General features: G+C 33.1%; 1 protein-coding gene across 8 annotated transcripts in view; it reads left to right on the forward strand.

Annotated features, from left to right (window-relative positions):
- Positions 1-16311, forward strand: part of DMXL1 (Dmx like 1) — a 150041-nt gene that overhangs the window by 111329 nt on the left and 22401 nt on the right. For all 8 annotated transcript variants that reach the window (XM_045838041.1, XM_045838043.1, XM_045838045.1 and 5 more), the window contains 5 exons: positions 2861-2947; positions 6346-6467; positions 7076-7217; positions 10998-11058; positions 13939-14066. In XM_045838041.1, coding sequence (XP_045693997.1) covers positions 2861-2947; positions 6346-6467; positions 7076-7217; positions 10998-11058; positions 13939-14066 — 540 coding nt within the window. The remainder of the gene's footprint in view (positions 1-2860; positions 2948-6345; positions 6468-7075; positions 7218-10997; positions 11059-13938; positions 14067-16311) is intronic.

Genomic DNA, 16311 nt, shown 5'->3' on the forward strand with positions numbered 1-16311 from the left:
AGAGAAAAATAACTTTCTCTCTATACTTCTGGCTTCTTGGCTGAGGTATCCCTGTAATAAAAGACAGATTAACAGGAGAAAAACAAACAAAAGTTTAATAACTCGTATACTTCTGTATACATGCAAGATACCAAGGAAAACTGAGTAACTTGTCCTAATGGCTGAAGCCACCACCTTAAATATCATTCAGCTGAAGACAAAAGATATTGGGGGTGGATGAGTTAGTTATAGGAGGTTACCAGGATGCAGATTTAAGTCTTTGTCTTCTGTGTTGATAAGAATTTCTAGAGACAAAGTCATCACCCTCTTTCTGATACAGCTAGGGAGAAACTTACTAATAGGGATTTTCCTTAAAAATGTAAATATCTTTTACAAAGGATAATTTCTAGTTGAGTTTTAGAGCTCCTCCTGAGCCTACTGTTTCTTAAAATTAATCAACCTAAAATATTTTTTATGCCCAAAAGACATATTTTGGGGTGGCAAATTCTGTTACCCTACAATTTTTAGACTACAAACCTGTGCAGCCTGTTATTTCTCTTTGGGTTATCTCATGGCTTAAATATCATCCATAGTCTGATAACTCTTAAATCTCACTATCCCCATTTATTTCCTAAACTCCAGACTTGCATATATAACCTAATAGTTACCTCCCCTGAATGTCAAAACAGAATTTTCTGTCTTCCCCTAATCTCAACCCAAACCCACTCTTTCCTTCACTTTTGTCTCAGTAAATGGTACCCTCACCCAGTTACCTACCAGGTTTGAAAACAAGGAGTTAATCTTGCTTCATCTCTTTTATTTATATTGTAGTCTCAGTCCATTTAACAAAATTCACCCTAATTCCAACCATTTGTCATTCCACCATTCCTGCTCCCCAAATCAAATCCACCATTGCCTCTGACTTCAGTTACTGTAGCAGCCTCTTAATGGTTTCCTGGGAACCATTCACACATGCCTTACATTTTGCCTTAACAACACCTAGAACTATTAAATCCCTCCACAGGCTTTCTAGCCTTAAAATGAAATCTGAACTCTTTATTATGGATTCTAAGACCCTCTCCAAACTAAACCCTGCCTACTTCTCTAATCTCATCTCCTAACACTTATGGTTGTTCTCAAAATTAAGTATGCATGACCTCTTGAGATGCTGAACACCATTCCTACCCCCATCCACCCACCAGTTGACTCTCACACAGGCCATCTTGGGCCCAGGCTGTTAAACAATGTTTTAGTAAATATAGATGAGAAGACAGGAATATATTCCCACATTGAAGAAGTTTCTTTGAATTTCATGCCTGCAAGATCTTTCACCCCAGTGAGTATCAAGTCTGAAGAAGCTCTGAAGGTGAAACTGTTTTGTCCACCCCCTCCCCATTATTAGTATATCCCTCTATTTCAGGAAATACAATTTTCTGTTTTTTAAATTTCTTTAAAACCCAGTGGTGGACACTTAGTGGGCTTTACATACCAGGCAGAGAGGTGACTAAGTTGAAATTTTTCATAAAATTAAAGAATCTTATTCTTTACATTCTTATTGGTTGATGGACCTCAGCAGAGCAAAGACTTTCCTTAAAAAAGAAGTTAGCCCTCAAATAAAACAAAATATTTAGCAAACTGCAATTCCCTTATGTTTGTAATCAAATGATTATAATATTTAGTCACTGCAATTCCCTTATGTTTGTAATCAAATTGCATTTTAGATCAGAATATATTGGACATTTTTACATCCAGTAACTATGAATTGTTTGCATAGAGCTCTTTTAGTTTGGTTACTTATAATTCTCTTTCAACTTTGCAATTATATGGTCTTGTCAGTTGCCATTTTTTAGAATACTGCTAACCCTACTCAGTTCTGTGGTCAAATAATGGATGGGCAATGGTGATATTTTACCTAAATTTTGCAGGAAATAAATTCATTGTATTCTAATTTCAGATCATTAATTCTGTATTTAATAGTAAGTTGTGAACCATTTTATAGTAATTCATTTTAAAGATTGAAGGTTAGGGAGGGAAAAATAAAATGAAATTACCCTCCATTAAGCAACATTCCCAACTCTTAATAATTTCTTCCTCTTTTTCCCAGAGGTAATAAAAATTTATGTAAATATTTTAGTAAATGCTGATTTTATACAGCACTCTCTCCTGAGTTCAAAAGTATTATATATACCTCTGTGGTTAGCATCAGGTCCAATATATCTCTCTTATCTAAAGTACATTGAATTATAGTCTACTCAGCTACTAAAATGATTTGACTTGGGCAGACCACTCTGCCTTTTATGGTTTCAAGTTTTTCTTTTATAAATTAAATGTTATTTTAGATCAGGACTCAGTAAACTATATTCAGCAGGCCGTATCCAACCGGTTCTTGTACAGGCTGTGAGCTAAGAATGGCCTTTATATTGTTATAAAGGTTGTTTTAAAAAAGAATATGTAGCAGTGACACATGGTCCACAAAACCTAAAATATTTATCATCTAATCTTTTAATATTTATACAACATTATCAAAGGATTATAATACTAAGAAATGTGGTTAACAAGTGCTACTTTAATAGTTGAACTGTTTTGATCCTTTAAAGTTAATTCATTACAACTTGGGAACATAAGCAATTAATGAAGTTGTATTTGTATGTTATACATGTCAACTATCTTATGTGAAAAAGCACGTTTGAAAAAATTAACTTCCCCTTATAAAAGAAATTTTGTTTGGGGGATAATGACCATGTAACATAGTACCTTTGCATTTGAAAGAACTAAAGAGTTTCTGAAAATAATTATGCAAGTATTAAATGACAGATTACATATAATAATCTTTCTATTACTAAAATCACTGTATTTTTATATTTTCTTTTTCTCCATTTAGATAGAAGCAGATTTGGGATATCCTGGAGGTAAAGCAAGAATTATTCATAAGGAATCTGATATCATTACAGCCTTTGCTGTTAATAAAGTAAGTACAGGCACTTTTCTTCAAGTATTAAGTACTTATAGTTGGAGAGTGTTTCCTGTTCTGTCCATTTGTTTGGTATCAGTATTTCTTTTTCCCCAAACTGCTTCCCACTCCTAAAATTGCAATCTGAATAAATTCTTTATTTTATAAAATGATTATATTGTTTGATAATTTTTTGTTTCAAATATATAGCAGATAAAATGTTTTATTACTATACAGAGAGAAGTATCAAGCATTTACATATGCTATATAGCCTCTAGAGTTTCTACAACACATTAATAAGGGTTACCCTAATAAAACATTTTTTATTTTCTTTATTTGAACATGTTGAATATGGGTCTTAATATGAGATAAAATTTAAGCTTATGTGACTCAGAGAAATTCTCCCTCTTTGACTTACAGCTGTAATAGCTTCCCAACTATAGCGTTTACTTTATATTCCTTAGCCTTCTGCTCAACATCTTCCTTAGCGCTACTCACAGAAGAGGTAGCTTTGTGTACAGTGAGTTGTCCTAGGTTAAAATTTCTTAATCATTTTCCTCCTCAACTTACCTGTTTGCTTTACTGTAGAGTTTGTAGTGATTTCTAGAAGTTCTTGCTTCGTTTTATTTTCATTAACTTAAAGGATATATATGAGGTGTGTCCAGAAAGTATCCAGCCATGCAATAAGAAAAAATAGAGGCATTTATTTAAGAAGATACAAGATATAAGACACCGTACATGGGACAATGATGCCTCAGTCCCCCTCAAAGTTATGACCTTATTGAAGAAATCTGGTCCATTGGTAGTGGTTTGAATCAAGTCATTAGCAACTGCAGCACGATGCTCCTTTTGCTCTGGTAGAAGTCGCGGAACGAGTTTTGCTGCAATATATTTCATGCCAAGATCCTGTGTCAAAATCTTTGACACAGCAGTTTTTGGAATCCCCAGATCAGCTTCTAGTTCTCACACCGTCAGTCCCAGATCTTTGTGGATTGCAACCCGTACACGTTAAACATTCTCAGGGGTTCTGCTTGTTGTAGGCTTTCCAGACATGGGTCACTTTCAACAGACTCTTGACCATCTTTGAAGTGTTTGTGTCACCCTTTTATTTTTGCTGCACTCATTGCATTGTCCCTGAAAGCCTTTTAAAAATGATTAAGACAAATTTCAACCTCTAGGTTCTGCAGAGGAATGTTCAAATTTAATGCAAACTTTGATGCAGATTTGTTGCTCTAATTCCATCATTTTGAGGGTGACAGCCACACAGTACACATACTCACTCACCAGCTTCTACAACCCCCACTGACTAGTACAGTGAAGTTGTCATTGTTCATGCATGTGCATTTCCAGTCCACTCTCCTTGGCTGCCAGGTGACATCAATGTCTTGCAGACCATTCTTGTTATGTTAACAATGGCTGGACGTTTTCCAGACCAACCTCTTATATTCTTTCTCATGTATTTGTAATCTAAAAACAAGTTTTAAATATTAGTTAGATGTATATTCTAAGGCATCCATTCAACAATCTTTTCCCCTGTAGGTTCTCTATCTTTCTGTGCTATGTACCTCTTTTCTTTGATTTCTCCTAGATAGTTCCTTTGTCATTCTATCATATCTTTTTTTAATTTAACTTTATTTTAATTGTTGTTCAAGTAGTTTTCTGCCCTTTACCCCCATCCCAGCCCACCTCCCTATTCCTCCCCACCTCTCTTCCATCTCCACCCCTCCCTTGTTATTGTCCATGTGTCCTTTATACTAGTTCCTTCAAATCTTTACCCCCTTCCCCTGAAATTCCCTCTTTTTAGGAATCATTTGTCTCATTTCCCTCATAGATGTCTTCCCCTGAACAATGACTAGTTCTTGTCAAGACAGGCACGTTTGGAAGCAGGCTGTAACTGGGCAGTTCTCATGTTGTAATATGGTATATACATGTCAAATACAAATACAAAATTATTGTCTGAACCCAATAAGTGCCTTCCTTCTCCTGAAGGAAATATGATTTTAAATGTTCTGTGCTATAAAACAAACTAGAATTTTGTTTGTTGTGGGATGTATGTGAGCAACTAGTAATGAATAATCATCTACATATATAGAGTCTGCCATTTAGTGTGTAATAATGCCTGTTTAATTTTTATTCCTCCAGTTTGTTACATTTGTAGCTGATAAATAATACCTTTTGCTTTACATTGCATTATTTAAAAATGCCAAAGAGATTGAACTTTCCCCATTTGTTTAGTTGTGAATTATGTGTCAAAAACTGTGAAGGATCTAAGATATTCCCCTGCATATAAGCTAGCAAGTTATAAGCTTTCACAGTTTAATGGATGCTGTTAAAAGGTACAAGACTCCTGGACCAGAAACAAAGGATAGTTTAATTCTAGTAGCAAAAGCAATAGCCATGTATCTATTTTTGCTCTGGTTCCTAAGCTATAATTCCAAAGTGACAGGGCGAGGGTCAGATGATACCTGCACAGAAAGTGGTTTGCATTGTAGGAGAGAAACACTGAGTTTAGGGAACCCAAATCTTTTCCAATGATAGTAAGCATACCTGCCCTGTGTTTTGGAGAGAGAGACTATAGCTATATCAGAGTCCTAGAGATAATGCTGTGGAATAAAGAGCAGTCAGTGACTCACTGTCAAGATATATAGAAGAGACTCAGGAAGATTTATCTCCCAGCAGTCTAGTTACATCCTTTTTTCATTTACATCTCGGGTCTCAGGTTTTTTTCTAATCAGTTTGTATTAGCATTTTACATAATTACATAATCCTCTTTTCTCTTTGTGGTCAGTATCTTTCCAGTTTCTGGCTTAGAGATGTACATTTTTGACTCACATATTTAATCGGACCAACTTTTCGTTTATGATCTTTTTTGGCATACTTCTACCATCCGTCCTTTCCCTATCCCTACACTTTATGATTTTTTCCCAGATTCTGCTTTTCTTACCTAAGATCGAAAGGCTTTAGGTGAAAGTGATATTATGGTATCTTATTTGAATAATTCACCACACTTTCTTTACTTTGGTGTTCCTTGTCTCCCTCATCTTTCTCTACCTTCCAGGATTCCTATCTTCATCATCTCTCTCCTCAGTTCTAAACTATGTAAAACCTTGAAGAGATTGTACCATTCTAGTAATACTAGAGAGGCAGTGCTAGAAGAAATAAAGTAGAACATCTATTACCACTTATAGCTAGCTTTTTGTTAGATGTTCTTGAATTCTTAGAACAAAAACATATCTCCAAGCTCAAGCTGATGATTGTTACACTCAGAATTTAATTTTTTAAATAATTCATTTGTAAGGATGCTGTGTATTCTGTTACTGTCTCTTGAGGCTGTTTTGTAGTTTTCTTTTTCAAAAGTAGCTCATATACATCTTGTGCTATATTATTGAAAAATTACCATATGATTTCTTTTTCAGGCAAATAGAAACTGCATAGCAATTGCTTCAAGCCATGATGTCCAAGAACTGGATGTTTCTGGAATTCTGGCTACACAGATCTATACTTGGGTAGATGATGATATAGAAATGGAAACCAAAGGGTATCCTTATACTTTGTTTTTATTCAGTAACAATTTGAATGATGATTCCATAGGACTTCTAACTTTAAAATGATTTTTTAAAGGAATATTTCTAGATTATAAGTGGAAGCTGACATGCTAAAAAGAGTAAAGAAGGGGATGTTAGGAGCTCTAAAGGAGGTAATTGAGGCTTGAAAGAATAAGTGAAGGAATCTGAAATTATTTGCCTATGAAGTTGTTGTCTATGAGTTTGGAGATAAGAGCTGAAAACAATTTTATTTTATTTATTTATTTTTTAATCCTCACCTGAGGACATTATTTTTTCATTGCTTTTAGAGAGAGGATCGGGGGGAGAGAAAGAGAAATGTCAGTGCGAGAGAGAAACATGGATTGGCCATCATCTCTAACATCCCCACTCAGGGATCAAACCTGTGCCTGAGTATGTGCCCTGACCAGGAATGGAACCCATGACCTTTCAGTCCACAGGACAATGCTCCAACCAACTGAGCCATCAGCCAGACCAAAAAACAATTGATTTTGAAGGAAAACTCAGTCATATGTTAGAGCTTTCCGTTATATAGAAGGAAAAAAAATGGTTTTCTTTCATTCTGATTGGCATTCCTTTGTAGGTCAGAAGATTTCTTGGTTATACATGCTCCTGATGATTTAACCACTGTGCAAGGTACCACCCCATATACACATAGCAGTCCTGGTACTCCAATCAACATGCCATGGCTCGGTAGTACACAGACTGGCAGAGGAGCATCTGTGGTATGTAAAGCTAAAAATATTTGTATATAAATATCCATTTTTTTCCCTCTAGCCTAATAAAGGATGTTTTAATCAATGTGATCTAGAAATTCTTAACTTTTTCATAAGTCATACATGCTATGAATTGTAAATTTTGATTATGAGGAATATGTTTTCATTTTTAAAAGATAAAAATATTTTTTAAGATTCTTTTTTTCTGAAGATTTTATTTATTTTTAGAGAGAGGGGAAGAGAGGGAGAAGGAGAGAGAAACATAAATGTGTGGCTGCCTCTCGCATGCCCCCTACTGGAGACCTAGCACACAACCCAGGCATGTGCCCTGAGTGGGGATCAAACCGGTGACCCTTTTATTCACAGGCCGGCACTCAATCCACTGAGTCACACTGGCCAGGGCAAATATGTTAAATAAATATTTAAAAGGCAAAGAGCTGTATTTTAAGTAATAATTATTTGGAATTTACGGGTCCAAATCAGCAAGGTATGCTCTGTGGGTTAAATTCTACCCACCACTTGTTTTTGTATAGATAACATACTAAGAATAGTGTTTACATTTTTCAAGTTGTTGAAAAAAAATCAAAAGAAAAATGTTATTTCATGACACATGACAATGATATGAAATTCAAATTTTAGTATCTATAAATAAAGTTTTATTGGAATATAGCCATAGTCACTAGCTCATATTTTGCCTATGAATGCTCTCATGCTGCAATAGCAGAATTAAGTATCTGAGACAGAGACTGCATGCCTATAAAGCCCAAAACATTTATTATCTGGTCCTTTACAAAAAAGTTTGCGAACCCTTAATCTAGATAATATTTTTAATAAATATCTACTAACAAGTATGTTATATTAATATGCATCCATATTAAGTATAACTTTTTTAATGCTGAGGCAAATATATTACTCTTTAACAAATGAAAAAAATATAATTGTGTTAAATTTAAGCAAAGTATAAGATGCAGATGAGCTGAAACAGAACTTTTCTGTAGTAGTAAAAGATCTTCTTGAGCCCTGATTACCAAAGATGTCATCCAGGTTAAATCTCCACAAGATTCCTTTATTGATACTTAGGGTAGTGGAATTGATAAATAGAATTGGTGAAACCCAGCACCTTAATTCTCTCAGTGGCTTTCTAGGTGGTAGTTTTTGTTTTTGTTTTTCAGTTCCTTTGGCCAAAAAGAAAAAATTTTTTCATTAATTAGTAAGGGTAGTTATTTAAATATAGGCTTAATCATATCTAATTAATAATATCTGATATTATTTTAATAATATCTGATATTTAACATTACTCTTTAATAATATCTGATAATATTTTTATTCTGGATGCCATCCCTTTATTGCTCATACCACCTTATTCTTTGAGATGTCTGTTATAGCTGGTATAACTACTCCTGTTTAATCCTTAGATGAGCTTGAGATCCACAAAGGTCAAGTGATTTAATTCAGATGACTATCTCAAATTTGAGATAGAGCTTGTATTGGAGCCCTCCATTCCTTTTAGCTGATTGATTTCAGATAGTAATGTTTTAAAATTAAAAGAATTTTTTTATCCTCACCCAAGGACATTTTTCATTGCTTTGAAAGAGGATGAGAGAAACATCAATGCAAGAGCGAAACATCAATCAGCTCGCTTCTTGTATATGCCCTGACTGGGAATTGAACCTGCAACCTGGGTATATGTCTTGATCAGGAATTGAACCCACAACCTTTTGGTCTATATGATGATGCTCCAACCAACTGAGCCATACTGGCCAGGGCAATTGAATTTGAAAAGTCATCTAGCAATTATTCAAATGAGTGACCTAGTCATTAATAGTTATTTTTTTCAATTGACAGGTACATTAAAATTCATTTATAAAACCTGTTGATATTATCTTTTACAGGGAAACTTAGAAATAATATACAAAATATATGAAAAGAAATAATAGACTTTTTTCCAACTCAAGTTTCAGAGACTGCAATATGGTTCTTCCTGTAACAGCTATGCTGATCTTTCTGCTTCTACACTTGCTTTCTCTGTCCTGTACACAACAACCAAAGTTGCTGCTTTCCAAAGCATCATTCAGGCTGTCACTCCCCTGCTTAACACTTTCAGATTTTTCAGTATTGCTTGAGAAAAAAAACAAGTCCTAAACGTGGCCTAGAGGCCTCTGGCAGCCTCAACTCCCTTCATCGCACACCTGATTCTCTTTTCTCTACTTACAGTGGCCTTTTTTCTGTCACTGGAACACACCAAGCTCATTGCCATGTCAGAACCGTGCCTTGCATTCTGCTTAAAATGCTCTTTTTCTGGTTTACCTTTCAGATCTTAATTCAAATTCCCATAGATTTCCCCTGCTTACCTAGTGAAGGCATCTGCCCCTCCCTACTCTATTTACAGTCACCCTGTAATTTTATCATCTTTGTAGCCTTTATCAGTTTTGAAATTATCTGTTTTTGGATACCTTTTATAATACCCTCTGGAATGTAAGCTCTTTGAGAGGTTACTTTATGCCTGCCTTATACACTGATGATCTCTAATTAAAATGGCATTTAGCATATAGTAGGTGCTCAGAAAATATTTTATACTCCAAAGAATTATAATACAGAAATAACCATTGTCATTCCTCTTGGGACTGAATTTTTTTCCTATTTAAAGAGGGACATAGTTTTCGTTGAGGTCATTGTGATTTGTAAACATAAGTATTTGTATTTCCTCACTCCCTATTCAAAAAGACACCAATATAATACAGACTTTTTAATATGGATCTTCTCAAATAATTAATGACTTTTTTCCCTTATGTTTTACATCTTCTTTCATAAACTTTTTTAAAGTTGTGTTTCTGTAGTTTTTTTCTTATCATTTTCCTTTGATAATCTAGTCAGAAAATATCATTTAGGAAAAAGGTAAAAGAAAACAGGAATCTTCAGGCTTTTCTCTAAGAGGAAGATAAGATTTAAACATGAAATTTACTAAACAAAACAGCAGGTTTTCACTTTTTGTGGAGAATCGATAAAATATTTTCTTAATTCCATTGTTTTATTGAATAATGAATACTAACAAAAAAAGAACACTTGTTATAACTAACTTCTGCTTTATTGGCATATTATCTATATCTCTATATCTTTTAGTGTTTCTATACCTCAGCAGATCTGCTGGATAATCTCTTGTCTCCCAAACAAATCCCCACTTTCCTCACTACAGTCTAATTGAACAATTTAAAATGAAAAACAAAAATAGCAACAACTGTACATGAGACTAATGCTATAAACAGGGTAAAATACAGCTATAGTTATGATTCTGTATAAATTAAAATGATCTCTTTATTTTCACATACAGATTTCTCTTTTACATGGCAGGCTTTGTAAATCGTTCGAAACATGATTTACAAATGGGTAAATAAACAATTCCAAATTATCAATTAAAAATTTATACAATTTTCTGTTTACCTCTTTTTTTGTTTTCACATGCTTCTGCCTGTCTTTATTACCTTATACTGTTCAGGATTATTCCAATAAGTTTAATGGGATCAGAAAAGAATTGGCAAGAAAGGAGGTAAGACTAAATACTCAAGGTGAATTTGTTCCTAGAGACTAGTCAGTGATGCAGAAAATGTATGTACATTTGTGTGTGAGAGCTGAGCTATTAAAGTTAATTTCTCTTACCATGTTTAGTGTTTTTACCACTTGAAATTATGGAATCACATATAAATAAATAAATGTTATTTGAATTTCCTGTCACAAGCAAAAAAAATTTAATACTACTGTTGTAACTAAAAGAGTGATTTTCCTTGTTAACAGATGATTAAGAAAGCGATTAATAATGTCAGAAGAATGACTTCTCATCCCACTCTTCCTTATTGTAAGTTGATAATTATTTGCCATTATTTTAAGTAATTTAAATGATGCTTTTAGTTTAAATCAAAAGATAGTCAACATTTATTTTACTTTTTTGTAGAGAGTGTTTGCTAGCAAATAAGATCTTCATTTCAAATATGGATTAAAAAAAAAAGAAATTTTCCTAAATTAATAGAGAAGCCTAATATAATATAGTAACTTTTTAGCATTTTGACTACATATTTTTAAGTCAGCACATTTTACTTTTGAACATTTCTTGACTCTTTACAAAATGTTAAGTTGTAGTTGATAATTTTCTTCAATAGATCACTGCCATCTTTTATTACAAAAATCAGATCCATATCTTGGTCATTTATTACTTCATCATAAGAAGTTTTTGTATTTTATTAAAATTATGTCTGTTTTTTAGCTGACACACTAATAGTAACTATAGGAGATGGTTAAGTTCTTCTAAGGCAGGGTATATTTATTTTGAGTTAATGTTTCTAGGAATCTCAAAAGTTTTTCTTCCTTTAACAAAGAATTTAATGGGGAGTTTATTGGAAGTACTGAGGCAGAGAAAAAATAACAGAATTTAAAAATTAACTGGTGGGTTGGAATCAATATTCCTATTGGGGTGTGAGCATTCTAAGTTGTTTATAATAATTTTTAAGTTGTCCTACCACTCAGTAACAAAAGTAGAGCATGTTCATTAAGAAGTATTCATGACCCTTCAATTTAATAACCTATAACAATTTTACTACCTTTTTTGAGAGATATTCTGATATAATGTAATTAACAAAACCAATATTCTTTTCAATTCAATCATTATTTTCAATCATAAGCATCTATTATCAGAATTGTACACCAGTGTTCAATAAAAGAGTTCAAGAGAATCATATATTTAAAATGAAGAGAGTAATTTCTATTATTTATACTAGAGAAATACAATATAAAAAATTAGTCTGTTTTTACTACTTTGAATGTATTTGAATGTACACTTTGAGTACATTTGAATGTACTACTTTGAATGTATTCAACACTAGAAATACGTTTTCTATCCATAGTCTAATGTGAAGTGAAAACTAAGAATCAGTCACGAAGCACAGAGAGCAAGGAGTCAAATGTGTTTTATATACAAAGCTTAAATAATGTTACTCCCACAGCAAGAAACATTTATCATTGCATGTAAATCTATCCCTCCTCTATGCACTAGGGTTTGGAAGTGTCCTTAGGTATGGAAGTGACTTGGTTTCTCATCCCCATAGCATGTTCTGACAGGTGACTAGTTTATAGGAAATATTCTCTACCTCAATCTCATAAATTTGAATAAAGAGATTACTAGTTTTGAAGGCAATTTATGGACATATTTTTAGTCATTAGGTAACATCGGATCATTTCCATGGTGGCATAAGTACTTTCTTCAGAGAAGTACTATAACTGACAGATTAAGAGACTTGAAAAATTAAAAGCCAATTAATCACTGGATTTTATTTCAGTCTATCTTTTCATGCCCTGAACAAGTCCACATATAGTGATTTAGTTCAACAATAAATACTTTTCATGTGGAAATACTATAAGAGAGGATTTTTTAAAAATTTTTACTCAGAATTTTCAGATACGTCATAATAGTTTATTCCTTTGGAGTAGATTTTTAAAACATCCTAGTCACTAGAAACTACTACTTTTTGACTTCTAATCTGTGGAAAATTTTAAAAGTTAGGCAAATGGGTTGGATTAATATAGAAATGGGAATCTTAAAAGGACTTCCTTTTTAAAAGTATTAACTTATTAAGGTTTTTCTCTTTATAGCTAACTCATGTCTTACCACTTTGATATAATACTCTTCAGTTGCTAATAAGGGATATTTGCTCAGACAGCCTGATTATGGGAGCCTTTATCTTGTTCTTTAAAATCTTAGTTTCAAAGGCTTTAATAAAGTATTTCATTTTATATGTGAGATACTAATAATTGGGGACTTTTCTCAAATAATTAAAACAGGAATAATATTAGAAAAATTTGAGTGGTTTTTAAACACAACTAACCCAGTTTAATTTTTTGAATAAGCACAGCTAGACTACCTTAGAGCTAACATCCTTGTCTCAAGAATTATACCTACTAGTGTTAAAACATTTCAAAACCAATTGAAGCCCATTTCTTTTAAACAGTTGATAGGGAATAAGGAAACTTGACTCATATATGACTAGTAATGTACTAGATCTTTATATACATCAACAAAATTTCTCATGACCTGTATACCTTATAAATACTGATAATTATACTTAACATAAATTAAGTCCAAAAGTGTCATTATTCTCTTTCTACAGGAAAGAAATAGGCTCAGGGAGATTAAAATAAGTTTTCTAGTATCATACAATTAGTAAATGGTGAAGAATTAGTAGTTATTTAGCTTGTTCATATTTTTCAATGAAACAAATAACCTATTTGAGATGTCAAGTCAATCAGAGTAACTCTTAGAAATGTATTAAATCATGAAATTCAAGGCCTTCTACAGTATTTTTGTTCCAGAAAAAAATGTATAAATTTAAATTTTTAATAGTAGAACTGATAAGAATTAGCTCTTTAGTAATCCCAAGAATTTAAATGGTTAAGAGCTACTTATTAAAGGCTATTAAAACTTTACTGTGATAATTTCAAAAGAAAATAAAATTTATAGAGGTCTGATTTAATTGTGTGAATATATGTTCTCAATCGCATAAAAGTATACCATATAACTATGTTTTTAAGATTAAGACTATTCAAGCGAAATTTCATACAAAGATAAATTCATGTACATTGACTATGATTCATTTCTTAGTTGTTTCTTTCATAAAGATTTTCACATTGGATTAAAAAAATAAATTTTCAAAGATTCTTTTGTAATTTTTTCCCTTCTACAATGTAGATCTGACAGGAGCTCAAGATGGAAGTGTCAGAATGTTTGAATGGGGCCACTCTCAACAGATAACCTGCTTTCGATCTGGCGGCAATTCAAGAGTTACAAGAATGAGATTTAACTACCAGGGAAATAAGGTAATGTATAAAAATACAGATGGGAAAATGGTTTGATTATGTTGGAGGTTTATATATAAAACTGGTTTGGGTTTCTGAAGACAACAACTCAGTGAGCTCATGGTAAAGCATTAATCTATATGAATTTTTATTAATTCTCCAAGACCACTTAAATTCATTAGAATCTCCCTGGAAAAACATTGTATAGCTGTCTATTAGAATTCACTTAAATGATACTTAAGGACCCAATGATGATAGGAGCATGTTATATTACACATTTTTGATTAAACACTTTGTTTTGCCACTGGAACCTACTCAAAGTATGGTCAAATACCAGGTAGCAAGGAACAGCTCAGAACTTCTTACAAATGCAGATTATTGACTCTTATTTCAGACCTGCTGAATCACTACCTGCATTTTAAGCATACCTTAAAGTTTTGAGAAACACTGCTCTGGAACCAGGCCACTGTTTTGTAAATAAAGTATTTTTTGGAACACAGCTACTCCTTTCATTATTTGCTTTCCATGATTACACTTTTCCACTATAATACCACAGTTCAAGAGAACAAAGTCTTTATAATAGGCAAGCCTCAAATATTTACTATATGGTTTTCAAAGAAAAAGTTTGCCAACCCTGTGCTACAACATCTTAATGTTTTCACTTCCCACAATCCTACTTTCCTCAAACTGCCTCTCTCTGTTCCTCATATTACACTAGCACTTTATTTTTTTAATCATTTTTTATTTTTCAATTACAGTTGACATGCAATATTATATTAGTTTCAGGTGTGCACTCCAGTGATTAGACATTATATACTTACTAAGTGGTCACCCTGATAAATTTCACACCCATCTGACACACAGATACCAGAATATTGTTGTAGACTACAACAATATTTGACCTGGTATTTGACCAATGTGCTATACTCTACATCCTATGACTATTCTGTAACAACCAGTTTGTACTTCTTAGTCCCTTCACCTTTTTCACTCATCCTTAGAACACCTCACCCATCTGGCAACCATCAAAACATTCTCTGTATCTATGAGTCTGTTTCTGTTCTGCTTGTTTGTTTATTTTTTTAGGTTCAGTTGTGAATAGGTATTTATTTATTGCCATTTTATTCACATTTTTTGTCTTTTTTCTTCTTCTCTTAAAGAAGACCCTTAACATTTAATGTAATACAGATTTGGTGGTGAACTCTTTTTGCTTTTTCTTGTCTGGGAAGCTCTTTAGATAAAGAGCTTCCATTTAAAAAGAATTTTTCCATTCTAAATGATACCTTTGCTGAATAGAATAATCTTGATTGTAGGTCCTTACTTTTTATCACTTTGAATATTTCTTGCTAATCCCTTCTGGCCTGCAAAGATTCTATCGAGAAATCATCTGACAGTCTTACCAGAACTCCCTTGTAGGTAATTAACTGCTTTTCTCTTACTGCTTTTAAGATTTTGTATGTGCCCTGAATGGGGATCAAACCTGCAACCTTGGTGAATGGGGACAATACTCTAACCAAATAAGCTGCCCAGCCAGGGCTTTAGTTGTAATTTTGATGTGATCGTGGAATGATGCAAGTACCACATTTACCTATACCACTGTCTTGACCAGAAGCTCACTAGCACTTTAAAAAACTGTTAAAGGATAAATCAGCCTGTTAATTGTCTTCAGGGCCATGGTTCATCAAGAACACTCACCCAGACCCTAGGTAATAATACATCTTGCCTTTCCTTTTCCCTCAACCTTCAAATCTGCAACCCTACTCATGTGCTACTTGTATCAGGGTGAGCTGCAACCTTTTTGTCTACCACATTTACCACATGGCTTTGTTGCCATTTCACAAAACTCAATGATAATATTTTTATGTAATTATGAAACAAAATTTTGAGATCGTATAATTTCTTCATACCATTTAGCAACATTCTTTGCTCTTTAATGGGATATTAAGGGGATTTAACCTAGAAGCCTTTAGAATTCTACAGTGTGTTTAGTTGTATAACCCATCAATATTCATTATGTGCTCATGCTTTTCCACTTTGGTTGCGAATATCATATTGTTCCAAACTAATTCTATACCTCAACTCTTATTTCTCTAATGCATCCTTCATATTGCTAACAAAGTTATATAACCAATAATATAGTTACATAAATGTACTATATATGAGATCATATTATTGTTTTCAAGAACTTTTCAAGGATCCTCATTATATTTATCTAGAAGCCAAAGTTCTTTAGCATAGCATTTAAGACCTTCTTCAATTTAAATTA

Source organism: Phyllostomus hastatus, unplaced genomic scaffold (assembly GCF_019186645.2).
Source record: "Phyllostomus hastatus isolate PE091 unplaced genomic scaffold, TTU_PhHast_1.1 phas_contig_254, whole genome shotgun sequence".
NCBI lineage: Eukaryota > Metazoa > Chordata > Mammalia > Chiroptera > Phyllostomidae > Phyllostomus > Phyllostomus hastatus.